Raw genomic sequence first — 17,547 nt, forward strand, 5'->3', positions numbered from 1 at the left:
TATTTTGCATAGGATCTCCATGCATGAAAGAGGCTAATATATAAATAATGTAAATGTGTAAGTTGGTGTATAAAACGGTGTATGAAAAAAATTTAATGTCATCAGTTTTTTTTTTTTTGGTTAACATGAATTTCTAGAATTATTCAAGCATTTGACAACATGTGTAGTTGGGAAAATTCTTAAATACTTTTAAACTCTTTCCTCTCACATTTACGTGATCTCACCGTCAATTCAATAAGTGCACTCATGAGAGGAGTGAATAAAAGAGTACCTAATAATTCCTCATCTCCCCCGCACGAGGAAAGAAAATCTATCATCACCTGTTCCATAAGAATTCTGTGTGGTCAATGTGACGGCAGAAACACAAAAAGAGAGGGGAAAAAAATGAAAGAGATTGATAGACTTTCTTGTTTTGGTATTGGAATTCCAGATACTTTGAACGGGCAAAGAGGTAGGATTAGTAGGAAGCTTCTAACCTAGTGGATGAGTGAGTGAATCTGTGGGCTGCTATGATGCATCTGGTTGCTTCTTAAGGTAAAGCCTCAATACTCCATTTTCATCTTCCTACATTTCATTTCCATAAAAAAAAAAAAAAAAAAAATTCCTTGCTGTGATCTTTTTCACTTACTGTGTTTTCAGTATGGGGAAGCAACTCTCAGTGATACTATGGCTAATTGTAATCCATCTGCTTTTTTCAACTGGGTATGGTGACTATGATTGTACACCCATCGGGACTGGAAGTTCTTCCGGTGGATTCAATTCGGAGGAGGCTAGTCGAGATGCTTACGCGGCCCTAAAAAGTAATCGTTTCCCTGATTCATCAGCTCTTAGAAGATCTGATAGAGCGGATGTGGTTGTGGATGTGGATTCAGATTCAATCCCGGAGTTCAATGAGCCTGTTGGTCTACAAGCGGAAGCCCAAGATGGTGGGGTGATGATGCTGCCAAACTTTAATGGTGAAAGGGGTGACGAAAATAGTGAGGAATATGTTGAAGTTCAAAGGCGAAGGTTCTCAAGTGGTGCCCAAGATGTAGTTACTTACCGAATATTGTCAAGTCTGTTGGCTGTTTCACACTCTGAAGTTCCTGGCTTGGAAAGCGGAAGCCGAAGGTTATCATTATCAAGTGGTGCCCTTGATGTAGTTGCTTACGAAGTATGGTCAAGTCTGTGGGTTGTTTCGAACTCTGAAGTTCCTGACTTGGAAAGCGGAAGGCGAAGGTGGTCGACCCCAGGAGCTAGTACATCCTCTCAAGTAGCGAGGAGCTCGAATAAGAGGCTTATTGAATTGGGTTTTGCAATTCTTCTCGGATCAATTACTGCTGTTGTTTCCATCGGTGTTGGTGAGCTATCGTCTCGAAACAGAATAATATTAAATTGTGTATTGGTTATAAGCGTAGTGGGTTTTGTTACTCTCGCGGCAGCTTTCATGACTCTCTCATCAACTCCTTCTACTGATACTCATACAAACCAAACTGCTAACGCAATTTTGGCCAGGCTAGGATTCGCTGCTAGTGCTTTTGGGTTCATATTTGTGATAGCTATGGGCCTCCCAGACAATCTGCTTTGGGTCATCGTCCTGGCTTTAATTGCTCTAGTGTTCATATTTGTCAAAACTTCTTTGGATCTTCGTCCTCGTATTTAATTAGGTATATATGTATCAGGGACGGAGCCAGGGTTCCAATTGAGGGGGAGCTGAACTATAGAAAAAAAGGGTGACTCCAAATTAGCATTTATTTAGTATTAACAAAATAATTGTTTCTTATTATGTTGCAATTCAATAATCTATGTTTATTATCTTATTATATGTCATGTAGTCTTCTAACAAAAAGACTAATTAATTTTTCTAAGTACATAAGAAGATAAGAAAAAAAATCCAAAGATTTAAAAAAAACATATGAAGAAGGCTATTTAGTAAGCCAATGAATGCCATAATATTTAATGAATATGAACACATATTACAAACTTGGGTAAAATATAGTTAACACTCTTTAGTTAAAGAACTAAGTTAGGTTGCCAAAAACCTTGTAGCTGAATTGGCACCTCCCCATGTACAAAATGCTTAGGGGTCTATGGGGAAAATGTACAAAATGCTTAGGGGACTATGGGGGAAAGGGTTCAAGTTGCAGGGTTAGCAACATGTTGTAATTATTTCTCAAAAAAAAAAAAAAAAACTAAGTTAGGTTTAAGGATTAAACTTGTCAATTTTGAACAATTTTAAATCTAGTTGGCATTAGCCCAAAAGCTATCAACCTTATAAATTGTAAGGTGACCCCATTATGTTCTCCAAAATAAATAAAAATAAAAGCAAGCAAGGCAACCCCACAGCTAGTGTAACTCAGTAAACCAACAACAATTAAAAGACAAAACACTGACTTTACTAAAAAAGTTTAAAACTATTGAAGTCTATCATTACAGTAAAGTGAGAGAGTGATCAAAGAAAGTTAATTGAGTGAAGAAAGAGAGCGGAAAGAGAGAGAGATAGGACTTTGAAAGAAATTACCAATGAGCAGCAGATTGGGCCTCTGCCAGCGTGATTCAAATTGCAAGATTGAAGGTGAGTCTCACTTACAAGGAATGGATGTGTGGCAGTGTGGGTGTGGCTTGTACTGCTATGCAGTGGAAGTGAAGGAGACAAGAGTCTCTCTATTCGGCTGGTATGAGTATGAGGTATTAGTATGAATTTAGGGATTTCTTTTTTATAAAATAATTAATAGAAATAGGATCTGTCCATGTGATTTTTTTCCTTGTTTTTGGAGGGATAAAAATGGGCCAGAGATCTATATTTTTGTTATTATTGGGTTTAATTTTGTTGTCGGTTGGAATACTGGGGGGCTGAAAAGATTTCCTTGGGCTAGATACTAAAATCTCATGTAAACATATATGGTAGGTAAAAAAAAAAAAATCTGGGGGGGGGGCCATGGCCCCCCATGGTCCATGAATAGCTCCGTCCCTAATATGTATTGTGTTGACACGAGCAAATGTTTATTTTTGTTTTTGAAATGTTAAGGGACACTTAGAAGTTATATCAATTGTATATGCTTTTCCTTTCATGTATGGTTTTAAAGAATGTGCTATCATCTGGTGGAGGTATTTGTGGTTGTTGATTAAGTGCTCCTCCATACACTTTCCGCTTCTATTAAGTTCTGCATGATATGTATCTATGGATGCACTTTTGCTTTAATGCCTGGCGCAGATTCTGGACAGCCAACTAGAGGCAGAAATTAAATTTAAGAGAATGTTTTATAATATTCAATTTGATTGGTGCAGCATTATCTAAAGATATTCAGTATTTGTGGTTGTTGATAAAGAGCTTCTCCATCCACATCAACTTTCTGTTTCTATTGAGCTCCTCTCCGTGCCCTCAACTCAATGCTGTTTGCAATTTTTGAGCCCTGTTAAGTGTTGATAGGAGGTGTTTACCTATGTGGTTGTTTTGTTATGAAGGCATTGAATCTCTTACATAGGTTGGTTGGATATAAGTGTTATTTTGATCCTAATCTACTTACTACTGCCTTATATATGCTCATAAGCTATTTTGCTGGGTTTCATTTTTTTTTTGGGGAGGGGGGGGGGCCTCTAATCACTGCTTCTTGCTAAAAAAAGTCTGCTTCTGTTTTTCTTTTTCATCACTAGCATGAATTACTTTTGGTTCTGCATGCTTGGTTAATAATGTTTTTATCCCACACTTCTGTTCAAGAATTAGTTGCCTTGCTTTCAGAGCTGAATGGTGCAATTGAATATGTTGAAAGAAAAGTGATTCCACTTCTAAGCATGGAATTATCTGTTCTTTTTTTTACCGTATAATGTACATTGCTCCATCAAGGATGATTTAGATGGTTTGTGCCAGGATATGGATTGATTTAGCTATGAATTATTCCTTTTAGAGGGACTTATATTTTGTTTTGTTCTATGTTGGTTATATGTTGTATCTGCAGGGGTTTGATAATAGGTTTCTCTTTGAAGCTGTTCCTTTTACATGCTTTGTATGACAGTATGAGTGGATGGCTGTGTTACTTAACCATTGCTCTTCTACTTTGTTTGCTTGCATTCATAGCTGTGCTCATACAACTCCCAGCCAGAAAGCAGTTAGCCTTCCCCTACAAGGAATGGAAGTGTGGATGAATTGACATCAAATAGAGGAATTTGAAAGACTATATGGAATTTCAATCTTTCATCCCTTCATCCCAGTTTTGAAATAGGCTGTGTCGAGACTGCAATCATTGCTTTCGGGTTCTTTCCCCAGCCAGTCACCCCTGTGTGGGAGGGGTCAAGCTTGGAGACTTCTCTTAGTATATTTTAATGTACTGATGGTCTCTTTATTAATAATACAATTTTTATTACACATAAGAAAAAAGATATGAGGTGCTTAATATATGTCCCGGAATTTTTGGCTTTCAAAAGATTAAAATGTTTGAATGTTAAAATCCTTGTTGGTCTTGACTCATTATATTTTTTCTACCATTTAATTACCATCTAATACAAAGTTCTCGGTCCATATAATTGTGGTTCTTGCTCTTCTCCTTGTGCATCCTGCTAGAGTACTCCACCAATTTTCATATAATGTATAACTGCATTTGATTGGTTACTTAACATTTAGCATTGTAAATGCTTTCGTGTTGTAAGAAGGTTAAGGATGAATTTATGATGGAAGTAGTGCGTTATTTGGAGGTAAAGCAGGTCTTCTGAAGTCTGATGGGCAGCCCATTCGTAATCATCATCTGCTAGCTTGCCTTATAGAGATCAAGAGCATATTGCATATTGCGTTAAGGTTTTTTCTTCTCGATAAAAAAGCTGATTATTTTCTATAACAAGGAAGTGCTTTGATCCTAAAACAATAATTTGTTTGTATTAATATGGAAAAAGGTGGTACATGCATGATGTGTGCGAAAGGTGGCATAGGCTTCACTACTGATGATACATTATTATTTATACATGCTTTGTATTTCTGCCTCTCTTTTGGGAATCAGGTTCCCCTCACCTTGGTGATACTCAGTGTATCAAATTAGTTAATTTTGTGCACAATGACTATTAATCTCTATCTTACTATATTTATAATGGTGGTCAATCCCTCAGAAATTACACTCATTACTTAGCTGTTGATTGCACTTTGTAATTTTGACTACCTGGAGTATAGGGGTTGAATCATCTCCTTTGTGCTCGAGCTAATGTTTGTTGAGCTGAAGAATTTCCCAAGAACCCAGCAGCCAAGTCTAGATTGTTTAGTGAAAGGAAGGACAACTTCTCTTTCTCCAGGGGTCGATGCAAACTGTTTAAGGCTAGGCTAGGTTCTAGAAAGATATTAGGTTGATAGCTCTAAGTTGTGTTGAAGGGAATGAAAAAAATATCAATTCTTCAAGAATACTTTCTTGGAAACAAAGCTATTGAGCTTATTTAAAGGGGTATTATTATTCAAAAACTGCTGTACTTTACAATAGTGAGGTTATTTGTAGGTGCATAGCCTTGGTTTAGTCTCTAGGAGCTTTAACTAACTCAGGCAATAAGCCGTACATCAGATTACAGCAACCCCTGTAACTAACTTGGCTCCTATCCTATCCAATACAGCTTGTTACAAAAGACTAATTGTTACAATTACAAGTGGTAATCTAAAAGCTACTGCATCAGACCCTTCCTCTTAAAAGGCACTTGTCACAAGTGTAAATCACGAGAGTCTTCATATTGATGGTAAGACAAAAGGTGCTGCACATGGAATGAGTTTGAAATTTGCAAGTGGGATGGAAGTTCCACATTGTAGGCATTCTCATTGATCTGCTGCAATACTTGGCCTGGACCTACCTTTCTATCATGCAGCTTCATGTAGAGACTAGATGGCTGCCTTTTTTTAGTTAGGATCACCCATACTAAGTCTCCCTCTTGAAATCTAACTCTTCTTCCTCTTTGTATGCCTGCTTTAGCTTTATGTCATGCACTGGCAGCTTCAATCCTCTTCTTGACTTCCTTGTGGACTTGCTGCATGTGCTCTACCATGTTTAAGGCTTTAGGATGAGCTTTGGCTGACAGAGGTAAGGGAATCACATCAATAATTTTCTATCTCCTTCTCAAGTCTGAAGGGCAGCCCATTCGTGATCATCCTGTGCTAGCTCGCCTTGTAGAGATCAAGAGCTTATTGGATAAGGTCTTCTCTTCTCCATCTAAATGCTAAATTAACATTATTGTTTTTTGATAAGTAGGTAGTTATTTTCTAAAACAATAAGTGTTGTGATCCTAAAACAATCATTTGTTTGTATTAATCTGTTAAAAAAGTTGGTACTTACATAATGTGTACGCAATGTGGCTTATGTTTCTCTATTGATGGTACATTGATACATTTATACATGTTTTGTATTTCTGCCTCTCTTTCAGGAATCAGGTGCCCCTCTCAAATTAGTTAAATTGGTGCACTGTGACTATTATTGGGAGAGCTAATACTTGTTGGGCTGGATCACCTTCATAACTTAGTCCTTGAGTGATCTATGTAATTTCTGCAACCTGGAGTGTAGGAGCTGGATCACCTACTTTGCTGGGAGAGCTAATACTTGTTGGGCTGGAGAATGCCTTAAGAACCCAGCAGCCCACTTAAAATGGTTTAGTAAAAGGAGGGGCAACATGTCTTTGTCCTGGGGTTCACTTCATTCATTATAACTAAAAAGTGTAAGTTTCTGATGGTCTGGCACTCCGATAGGTCAACTGCTATCAGTGCTGCTAGAAAGATCCAAATTGGAATGCACTATCTAAAACTAAATCATCTTTGAAAAAAATTGAAATAAGTGTCCAGGTATAATGGAATATTTAAAATATTTTGCTAATCTGTCATTGTTAGGATATATTGCAATGCTATATAGATGGGCGTTGCTTCTTAAACTTACATATAGATATGTATCTAAAAATTTTATGCTTTAATTGCTACATTATACGCGCGCGCGCGCACACACACATATGTATATGTATTTTTTTTTTTTTCAGATAAGGACAATTGTTGAATGGTGGCCTTTGTCTCTAAGTATGCCTATCTATTGCTTTTGCTGAAAACTGCATATAGTTTAAAATAAAAATAAAAATAAAAAAGCGATGCCAACATAGCTGCAATAGATGGTTGTGCAAGTTAAAACCAAGTACTTTCATATCTGATATGGTATGCACCATATATTTTTGGTAATATTTAAACCCTGAATTCTGTTACAAAACTCTCTCTCTGTCTTGTTGCACTCCGTTCTTGTATTTCATTGCTCTCTATGTTCTTTCATGGTATTAGAGCTTTGATCCACATCAATGGGCTTCCACCGAATAGATGTACATGGCAACAGTAACAAACAAATACTGAATATATATATATATAAAGAGAAATATACAATTAATTAAAAACTCACAGACCAAATGCGGGAAGGATGAATAATCAGATCAAGTTTTGTGTTTGACACAATCTTTTTAAACAGATTTCGCTCCTTATACAATCACTGTGGTGCTTTGAGACCCCCTCACACAATCACTGTGGTGCTTTGAGACTCACGAACATTCGCCTCCCAGGATAAAATGATCTACAGCACGAAAACAAAACACAGAAGATCGTGTTTTGCGAATTACTCAATGTCTCTTGCTCTCTCTTTGACACGGAATGAATGCACAAAAATTCTCACTTGGAGAGTTTTCTCTAAAAAGTATTTTTTATAAATGAGGAACTATCTATAAATTATACGTTACTAAATTCAGTAATAACTACTGTGCACAAGCTAATTAACTTAAAAAATTAAAATAATAAAATATTATTGTTTGAACAAGTAGACCCAGGCTACATATGTCAAAGGTCCAACTCAATGTCTAACTCAATGTCCAACTTATGAGTATATAAACTCATATATTATCTCTTTTCTTTTTTATATAGGACTCAGAATTTTTACTACTTTTAATAAGTGAACATAAAAATATCAATTTTTTACTCACCCATGCTATTTTTCCAACAAATTTGCCAAAATAGGTCATCAAAGATTCATAAACTTTAATGTGCTGTAATAATTTCACAAAGACTCAAAGCCATGTGCTCTCAGATTGAGTTATTTTTTTTCATTATATTCTGTGTGTTAATGGTTTTTGAAAGTTGAAACCTTTCAAAAAAGAAAAAAAAAAAAGAAAAAAGAAGAAGAATAAAAAGACAAGTGAAATAGTTTTTCAAGAATTTCAATTCCCCTGCTTTAAACTTCACAAATAGCAAATCTTGAATTCGTTAAATATTTACATTCACATGAAACGCAGTTTAACTAAAAGAAAAGAAAATCCAAACAACAAAAGCTTAGAAAATCCATATCAATCTAAAAGCAAATTAAAATACCAAATCACAAAGATTCTTCATTCTCATCGGAATTTTTTTTTTTTTTTGTTACATTGAGGAGGGGAGGGGGATGACTAAAAACCAGAGAGCTGTGGCGTAGAGGACAATGACTAGTGCTGATAACATAAAAGCCACGCCAATAACCCTGCAAAAATATTCAACCCTTGGCTTGTGTTGGATCAACATAGAACCCATGGAGCCCAAAAATGCGCAGAGGGCACAGATTAGAAACATGCCATAGAGCGTCGGACGGTCTTTGAACAAGACTGGAACTGGTCTTCCATCGACGCTTTCCTGTGGAAGAACCATAAACGTTACAACTGTAGTGGACGAGATGCAAGCGATTAAACGCCCAACATCCTTTGAACGGAGAGGACTTTCTTGAAGAAGTCGTTCCCAATCCCATAAATTTGCCTTCATCTCTTTCTTCTACTTGCGAGCTAGTTGTAGGGCGCTAAACTCTGTCCAACAAATTTGTGAGAAGATTATGATTTACAGACCGGAAAACCCTACCACAGCTTAAAGAAAAGAACCCCTAGATTTGATCCACCGCCTCGAACTCCATTAAACAATATGATAATAATATCGATTCAGCAAGGCCAGGCCCAAGACATTTTAGGTCTGAGGGAAGAATTAAAATTGGGCTTTTCTATATTTATGTATTAATTAAATTAATATTTTTATTATAATATATTTTATTTGAAATCTTTATTTTTTTATTTTTGGTATTTTGAAGTGTAAATTGATTAATTAAATTTTTGTATTCAAGTTTTTCTAATATCTTCTTTTTTTATTTTCTTTCAACTCTTTTTGGTGAATTTATTGTTCATTTGTGATATTTTCATCTAAATTTTGTATTGTATTTTGTTTATTACTAATAATAAATTTATTTATTAATATTTTTTTAGACTCATTAATGTTTCTTCTCTTTTTTTTTTTCTTTTTTTTAAGTTTTTCATATCCAAATGCATATTTTCTAGTTAAAATTTCAAATAAAACAATATTTAAAAAGTATACTTTAGTCTATACATATAATAAATTTTGTTCATAATAGTCATGGTTGTCCCAAATGTTTATTTTTTCTTTACAACAAGTGTCAACACTCTTCTCATGCTCAGTGGCATACTATAAATACAATAAAAAGTAAAACTTCATTTAAAAAAAAAAAAAAAAGTCTATAAATTTAGAATACCACTCCAACTAAAACAAAGTACCAATATTTTAAAGAAATTTAAGTTAATACAAAATTGGTCTTATGTTATGTTCTTTTTGTTACAATCTTGAAATATTTATTTCATAGCTTGTAACCCTATGTATATGCATGAATATACTTAAAAGATACACATTAAAATACATAGTATAAATCGTACATATATAATTTAAATATTATTGAAAGTCATTCTTATATTTTTTTTAACTCTTTAAAAAGTCTTGTAAGAATGTTATTAGGTAGAAAATGTAAATTGTTCATTTTTTAAATATTTTTATTTTCATTAGTTCTAGGCTCTTTAGTTTTTATACATAATAACTCACTTGAATGGATATTTATAATATGGTCCCATATTTGATTCCAAAATTAATAAATAAAACTTTCTTTAAAAATAAATAATTTAGGGTACATGACGCAAAATTGGACTTCACTTATAGAATCTAATTGAATTTTCTTTAAACTTTACCTATTAATATGTGTGTGTGTGTGTGTGTGTGTGTGTGTGTGAGACTTATAAATTTGAATTGTTTTTAGTTATACCAAAAAAAAAAAAAAAAAACTCATAAATATAAAATCATTCAAATTATCTCTTCCTTTAATTTTATATATAATGTTAGATATATGATTATGTTTTGTATGATTTATTTATATAGGACTTCTCGTTTTATACACTAAATTAACTACATATAGTGTTAGATATATGATTATGTTTTTTATGATTTATTTATATTGGACCCTTTATTTTATACACTAAATTAATAAATTTGGCACAAAAATTAATAAATTTTGCTTAGATGGGACATATATATATGTGTGTGTGTATGTGACTTATAAACTTGAACTTTTTGCAATGCTGAGCTTTTTGCAATGGTGGCTTGGACAATCTGGTTTAGACGTAACAAAGTTCACTCAACCCCATCAAGTTTCCCTGTCAACCAAATGCAGTAGTGTGCATTCGATTCCTTACTGGAATTTCGGACTGCCAAGGAAGCAACCAACACCAGCCCAACCACTGTCAAAATGGTCTCCGCCTGCTAGGGATTCTTATAAGGTAAACTTCTATGGCGCCGTTTTTAAGGAGGACAATAGAGTAGGTATTGGAGTGAGAATACAAAACTGTCACGGTATGGTTATGGCCTCATTATCTCAAAACATTCCTCTCCCTAGAACTAGAAGCAATTGTAGCAAGAAGAGCACTTGATTTCTCCCTTGAGCTTGGTTTCACAAAAGCTATCCTTAAGGGAGAGTCCCAGACAATGATGATAGCACTCCAAGATGATTCTCCCTCTCATGCTTCCTTTAGTCTCCTTATTCAGGATGCTCATTAAGATGCCGATTTGTTTACTTGTATTAGTTTTTTACATATTGTTAGAGATGACAATTATGTAGCTCACTGAGAGCACTAGTAGCTATAAGATTGAAGAAATTGAAGATGAAGAAGATCCTATTCCCACGATCAAGAAACAGTGCAAGAGTGAAGTTTAATAGAATTGTGTCGTTTTGATTATGTATATTAGTTAGTTATAGCACGTGTGCACGTGAGATAGGCAATTAGAATAGTTTAGGCTTTGTAACTAATTTTCCCTCTCAGTGATTATATATTTTATAAAGTTGTGCTTATTTGTGATTGAGCAATTCTAATCATACTTGAATTCTGTTACAAAACTCTCTCTCCGTCTTGTTGCTCTTTGTTCTTATATTTCATTGCTCTCTATGTTCTTTCATGGTATTAGAGCTTTGATCCGCATCAATGGCTTCCACAACTTCATCTTCTACCTCTAGTTCAATTCCTGTTATGGCTAGTACAGCTCTAACTGCAAATGCTTTGTTGCTCCTGTTGTCCAATATGTCTTCAATGATGATTGTCAAGCTTGACTATGACAACTACATCATTTGGAAGCATCAGATTGAGGTAATACTTGAAACCTACTCAATGATTGACATTCTTGATGATTCAATTGTTGCTCCAAATCGTTTTCTGAAGGATTCTTCTGGTAATCTCAATACTAAGATTAACCCTAATTTCATTTCTTGGAAGAATCGCGAACAAGCAATGTTCACCTTTATCAATTCTACTTTATCACCTGCTATTCTTACTCTCACTGTTAGGAAAAAATCTGCCAAAAGAGTATGGAAGGTGTTAAAAAGAGGTTTGCCTCAATGTCAAGATCTCATGTTATGAGTCTTCGCAATGAACTAAGTGCAATGAAGAAAGGTACTGATACAATTGATGATTATTTCCAAAAGATTAAGCAAATTCGTGATAAATGGGCTGCTGTTTATGTGATCTTGGATAATGAAGAGCTTTTTCATATTGCTCTTGATGGTTTACCCTCAGAATATGATTCTTTTAGTTCTGTAATTAGAACTCGCAGTGATGTTTTGTCTATTGAAGAGTTAAACACTCTACTCAATGCAGGGGAAAGAGTGATTAAGAAGAGGTCTAATAGTGTTGCTCCTCCTTTAATGGCTATGAATGTGAATTTTCAGTCTCAAAATCAAAGCTTTTCTCAAGGAAGAGAAGGTAGGTATTCTAATCAGAGAGCCAGAGGTGGTAAAGGCAATTACAACAACAATAGTTACAACAACAACAATGGGGGTTATGGCAATTCTGGCTATAATCCTAATCCAGTGCCTCAATCTAAGACACAAGGGGCACAAGGCACTTCTAGTCAACCTCAATCAAACAGACTATCTTGTCAAATATGTGGCAAGGGTGGTCATTCAGCTCTTGATTGCTATCACAGAATGGACTTTGCATATCAAGCGAGGCATGCACCTGCTAAGTTGGCTTCAATGGTGGCTAACTCCTCTTAAGTGCAAGGTTATAATGGTTGGCTTACTGATATAGGTTGCTCAGATCATGTCACTCCTAACCTGTCTCAATTATCACTTCATCAGCAACCAGTTGCAGGTAATGAAATAGTTACAATAGGCAATGGTCAGGAGCTTCCAGTTACTCATGTTGGTCATGGTGAGCTTACTACTTCTACTCATAACTTTAGGCTTAATAATATACTTAGAGTTCCTGATCTTGCTTCTAACCTCTTGTCTGTTCATAAGTTGTGTCTTCAAAATAATGCCTTTTGTTATTTTAATGCTCAAAAGTTCTTAATTCAGGATTTGCATTCAGGGAAGATCCTATACAAAGCATTGAGTAAGGATGGGGTGTATACCATTCCATCATCTTCCACCGCCTTTAACTTTAAATCCAGTGTCTCTGCTTCCCTGTCCACCAAGTTTGATGTTCTTCTGCTTTTACATTACAGGCTTGGGCATCCCAGTTCTAGACTTCTATATTCTGCTCTTAAGCATTTCATGTATTCTATTTCTTTGTCTCAAATTGAGAACATTTGTTCTTCTTATGAATATTGTATAAGTGCTAAAATGCACAAGTACGCTTGGACTAAGAATCCTATTGTGTCTACTTTTGTACTTGATCTTGTTCATAGTGATGTTTGGGGTCCAGCTCCTTTATCTTCTGTTCTTGATTTTTCCTATTATGTGATTTTTGTTGATGACTATACTAGTTCTACATGGTTCTTTCTGCTCAAACATAAGAGTGAAGTTTTATCTGTGTTTAAGCATTTTAAGGCATTTGTTGAGAATTAGTTTTCTACTATACTTAAGGTGCTTGAACTGATAATGGCATTGAGTATACCAATTCTGGTTTTCAAGCTTTTTGCTCATCCAATGGCATTCTTCATCAAACTTCTTGTCCTCATTCTCCTCAACAGAATGGAGTTTATGAGAGGAAACATAGACACATTGTAGGTCTTTCCCTTCTTTATAGGTCTCATTTGCCTTACAATTACTAGTCCTATGCCTTTGCTACTATTGTGTTTCTTATTAATAGGTTACTCTTTTCTGTGTTAAACTTTAAGTCCCTATGGGAAGTTTTGTATTCTAAACCACCTTCTCTCCAAGCTCTTAAGGCCTTTGGTTGTGCTTGTTATCCCTATCTTAGGCCTTACACTAAGAATAAGCTTCAACCTAGATCTCAAGAATGTATTTTCCTAGGTTATCCTCCTTTGTCAAAGGGCTACATTTGTCTTGATCCAACTAGCAATAAGATTTACATTGCCTGTTATGCCTTGTTCAATGAGTCCTTATTTCCTTTTGCTCAGCCTTCTTTTTCTACTGATCTTAATGCTTCTTTCACTACTACTTTCACTCTTTGGTTTCCACAAACCTAGTCTAGTCCTTCTTCTGATGTTGTTAGTCCTGTTGTTTATGAGCTTCCCACTTCTTTTGCTCCTGTTTCCCTTTCATCTTCTTTGGATGTTACAGCTTCCTTATTGCCTTCTCTAGTGCATTCTTCCTCTCCCATTCCTGTTTTCCTCCTCCATCTATTATCCTATCTTCTTTTGCTGCTGCTCTTGCACCAGCTGCTTCACCCTCTACTAATATTTCTATTTCTGATCCTACTCCTTCTTCTCTTCCTATTCCTTATAATTCTTGATGATGCCGAAAAATCACCAGTAAGTCGCAAGCACTCCTCTCACCAAAACAACACCTGCAAAAGAGGAAAAAAGAGGACCTAAAAGAGAGCACCAGTGTGGTGCCGGCCAAAAACCCTTCGAAGGTCAAGTTAGAGTCTTATTTTTCAACCCTAGAATGCCAGAGTTGAGATTATTGTCTATACCTTGATACTAGGGTTTCTGGAGTATTTATATTGGCGTAGAACTTCCTTTCCTTTTAGGACTCTACTTCCTTCTTGAGCCCTTTTCCATTTAGGAGTCTTCTTATTATGGTCAAACGTGTAACGCAAGAACTCCAGGCGTACACGCTTGTGTGGAGATAAAGCAAAGCCAAGTCAAACACATCGTGTAGCAAACAACTAAGGATTTACAATTAATCAATTACTGGATGGGTACTCAATGATCGGCACCGTCCTATATGCATACCCACGGTATTAGTCTGTCTACTCCCATTCCGTCCACATAGGACAGAGGAAAGATCCGTCTTATGTTTTTCATCATCTTCAGTTGCCCCCTTCACTCCTTGGATCCGTCTTTCAAAACTAGACGGATTCATGGAGTGACAAGTAAATTTGTTGAGATAGGATGGATCTGGTTTATGAAGGACATGTGGCACTTATTGATTAGCTGTTCCCCTGAAACAAGGCGTCCCCTCGTATTCTGTGCCCTTCACTCTATAAAAGCCTGCCTTTTCTTCCTTCATTTTTCTCTTCCTATTGAAAATTTGCAATCAGAGCGCCACCGTCATCCATATCGTGCTTTCTTGTCATCCTTCTACTTTTATCCGTCATTTCGCATTTGCTCAATTCGATCCGATATGTACTCCTAACCTTTCTTCCGTCTATCTCTTTATCATTTATTTTATTTTATATATATGCAATTTCTTTAGATTCGTCAGTCTTAGGTCATGCCGTCACAAATGTAAGTAATGTCTAGTGCGTCAAGTAATCAATCGTTTGTCCGCGACGGGGCGGGCTACGATGAGAGATTCCCGTCAGATCCAAAAGATCCTGACACTTCAAGTGAAGAGAGGAATCCGTCCAGTACCTCTTCTTCCCAAGATGATGAAGGTCTGGAGGTGGAGAGTTCAGAGTCGTCGAGTAGTAGCTTAGATGGTGTGGATCCCCCCGTTCAATCAGTGATTGGTTCGGACGGTCTTAGAGAATTTGTCATGTTACCCTTCTGGACAGTGAATGATTTTAGGTCATCAATCACTGAGTCCCACCTCAAAACACTTAGAACAAAGTATCAAATACCTGATAACGTCCGTCTACGCCTTCCCCACAAGTCCGAGAAGTGTTACTACAGGGGGGTCGACGGTTCTGGAATCTACGAGCAAGCCATGAAGGCAGGGCTCAGATTCCCTTTGAGTTCTCTCCACCGTCATCTGCTCCAATACCTTGGCATATCCGTCACTCAGATCTCCTCGAAAGCCTGGAGAGTGTTCATAGGCATAGAAGTTTTATATGGAGCCATGTCCGACGGTGCCCGAAGATTGACGGTGGAAGAATTCTTCCACTGTTACCGTCCGACGGAGATCGTCAAGTCAAAAGGATTGTACAGTTTCGTAGCCAGGAGCCGGTTGTTGAGGCTAGTCAGTGATACGCTGGACTCTAATAGGGATTGGAAAAGTAGATATTTCTTTTTGGAAGGGGATGAATGGATGTGTCGTCCAGGAGATGATATGTATATGCCCGTCGACACTACATGGGGCATAATGCCTCCGTCGGGTATGCTATTACTTTGGTTTCCGTCTAATTAAATCTTGAAAGTGATTTCACCCCCCCCCTTTTTTTTTCTTTTTTTTTTTAAGTCTAATCGTCTTTTTTGCAGCTCGGGACCGTCCACAAGTTACCTTAGAGCAGTGGAGTTTCCTGGAGAGAATCTTTAACAAGACGAAGCTTCAAGAGAGGACGTGGGCACAACTCGTCACTCTTGATACCCTCCATTGGTATTGTGACGGTCCTAAACCTTCAGCTTCCGCCCGCCGTTACGATAGCAGAGTACGCAAATGTAAGTCCGTCGTAAATCTGTCCGTCTTTTCGTATTGTTTCTATTTTCTACTCTTACCTTTTCTAACATCGGTCTTTGATTTGTAGAGATGGACGCTGCCAAGTGAAGAGCCTTCATCAAACAACAAGTAGCGAAGAAAAAACAAGAGGCTGGTCAAGCCAAGGCAACGGCCCCATCTCTTCTGTCAAAATGGAATCAACAAGAGAAGGTGGACCGTCTACCTAAGAAGCAAAAGATAGAGCCCGTCATAGCGTTGGAGGCCGAGAAGCCACTCGTCAAGCATGGTAAGGGCAAGGGCTTGATGAAGGGTCCAATTCCCACTGGGGAGAAACCACCCGTTCTCTTCCGAGAAGATTCAAGTTACGCCCTAGAGAAACTTTCGTCCATCCTGACGGCTGACGATTACGAGGACCTCGGCAACCATGCGACGGAGGCCATGGGAGAAACAGGCCTCTTTAATATTGCACAGGTACTTTCGAACCCATCCTTTAGCTTTGCAATCTTCATTATCATCCGTCATTTACACATTATTCTATTTTGTTTTCAGGCCATGCTGATGATGAAAGGGCTAATGGGCCATTGTCTCAATCACAAGACAGTTATGGACCATCTTAGGAAGAAAAATAAGACGATGGAGGATGAGCTTCACGACCTGAAGACCTATTTGGTCAACAAGGATAGAAAGCTTAAGTGCTTGGAGCAGGTTAGGGGTGAGCTGGAGAGGGAGAATTAGCAGTTGCGCCAAATCCTAAAAGACAAGGAGAAGGAGCTGACGGATACAAAGATCCAACTCCGCGATGTAAAAGAAGTTGCCGTCTAGGAGTATCGCGACTCGGACCTTTTTCTTGCAGAGCTTGGGAGTTCATTTGCTGACGGATTCGACGATGCCATCCATCAGGTCAAGTCATCGTATCCGGACCTAGACGTCTCTCATGTCTCCATTAATGCTCAAGGGCAAACACTCGCGCAGTCCGTTCGTTCAGATAGTACAGACGATGTGCTTGCCATCACTGCCCCAGTTGACGAAGGTCAAACTCTCCCTCCAATTCAACCAGATGACGATCAGAGGAATGAACCTACATCCCCCAAGCATCAGTAGTGGCCCCTTTAACCATTGTAAAAATTTCTCTTTTTTTTTTTTTTTTATCACGGTCAAAACTTTAACCGTTGTAATTTATTTTGTTGAACCGTCGTATTTTAATTGTAAACATTTCATTTTATGAAATTTTACTTAGCTTATTTTGTTGAATCTTCGTATTTTGTGAACTTCATTCCATCGTATATTATGTGATAATATGATAATAATTCTTGTAGGTTGATCCGTCCATTATGTGGACAACTTTCACCCATTTGGGTGGTCCGTTCACAATACGGATTTAAAGATCCCTTCATAATGTGGATGACTCGTCCATAATGTGGATTTTACTCTTGTCCATTTTGAATGACCCGTCCATTATATGGACTTAGTAGGGGTCCGTCCACTATGTGGATTTAACTAATGTCCGTCCATTTTTGGATAATCC

General features: G+C 37.0%; 1 protein-coding gene across 9 annotated transcripts; it reads left to right on the forward strand.

The window, feature by feature from the left end:
* The first annotated feature begins 251 nt into the window (after positions 1–251).
* On the forward strand, positions 252–6,794 carry LOC142632281 (uncharacterized). Of its 9 annotated transcripts, XM_075806711.1 has the most exons (5): positions 257–534; positions 640–2,654; positions 3,268–3,464; positions 3,936–6,133; positions 6,361–6,794. In XM_075806711.1, exon 2 carries the CDS (start codon positions 641–643, stop codon positions 1,640–1,642), a length of 1,002 nt encoding a protein of 333 aa, XP_075662826.1. In that variant the 5' UTR covers positions 257–534; position 640; the 3' UTR covers positions 1,643–2,654; positions 3,268–3,464; positions 3,936–6,133; positions 6,361–6,794. The 9 variants fall into 9 exon arrangements, with proteins under 9 accessions (XP_075662831.1, XP_075662830.1, XP_075662826.1 ...); XM_075806716.1 differs by lacking the exon at positions 3,268–3,464 and having other exon boundaries at positions 252–534; positions 640–1,340; XM_075806715.1 differs by lacking the exon at positions 3,268–3,464 and having other exon boundaries at positions 256–534; positions 640–1,646.
* The last annotated feature ends 10,753 nt before the right edge of the window (positions 6,795–17,547 follow it).

The sequence above is a fragment of the Castanea sativa genome, chromosome 4 (assembly GCF_040712315.1).
Source record: "Castanea sativa cultivar Marrone di Chiusa Pesio chromosome 4, ASM4071231v1".
Lineage (NCBI taxonomy): Eukaryota > Viridiplantae > Streptophyta > Magnoliopsida > Fagales > Fagaceae > Castanea > Castanea sativa.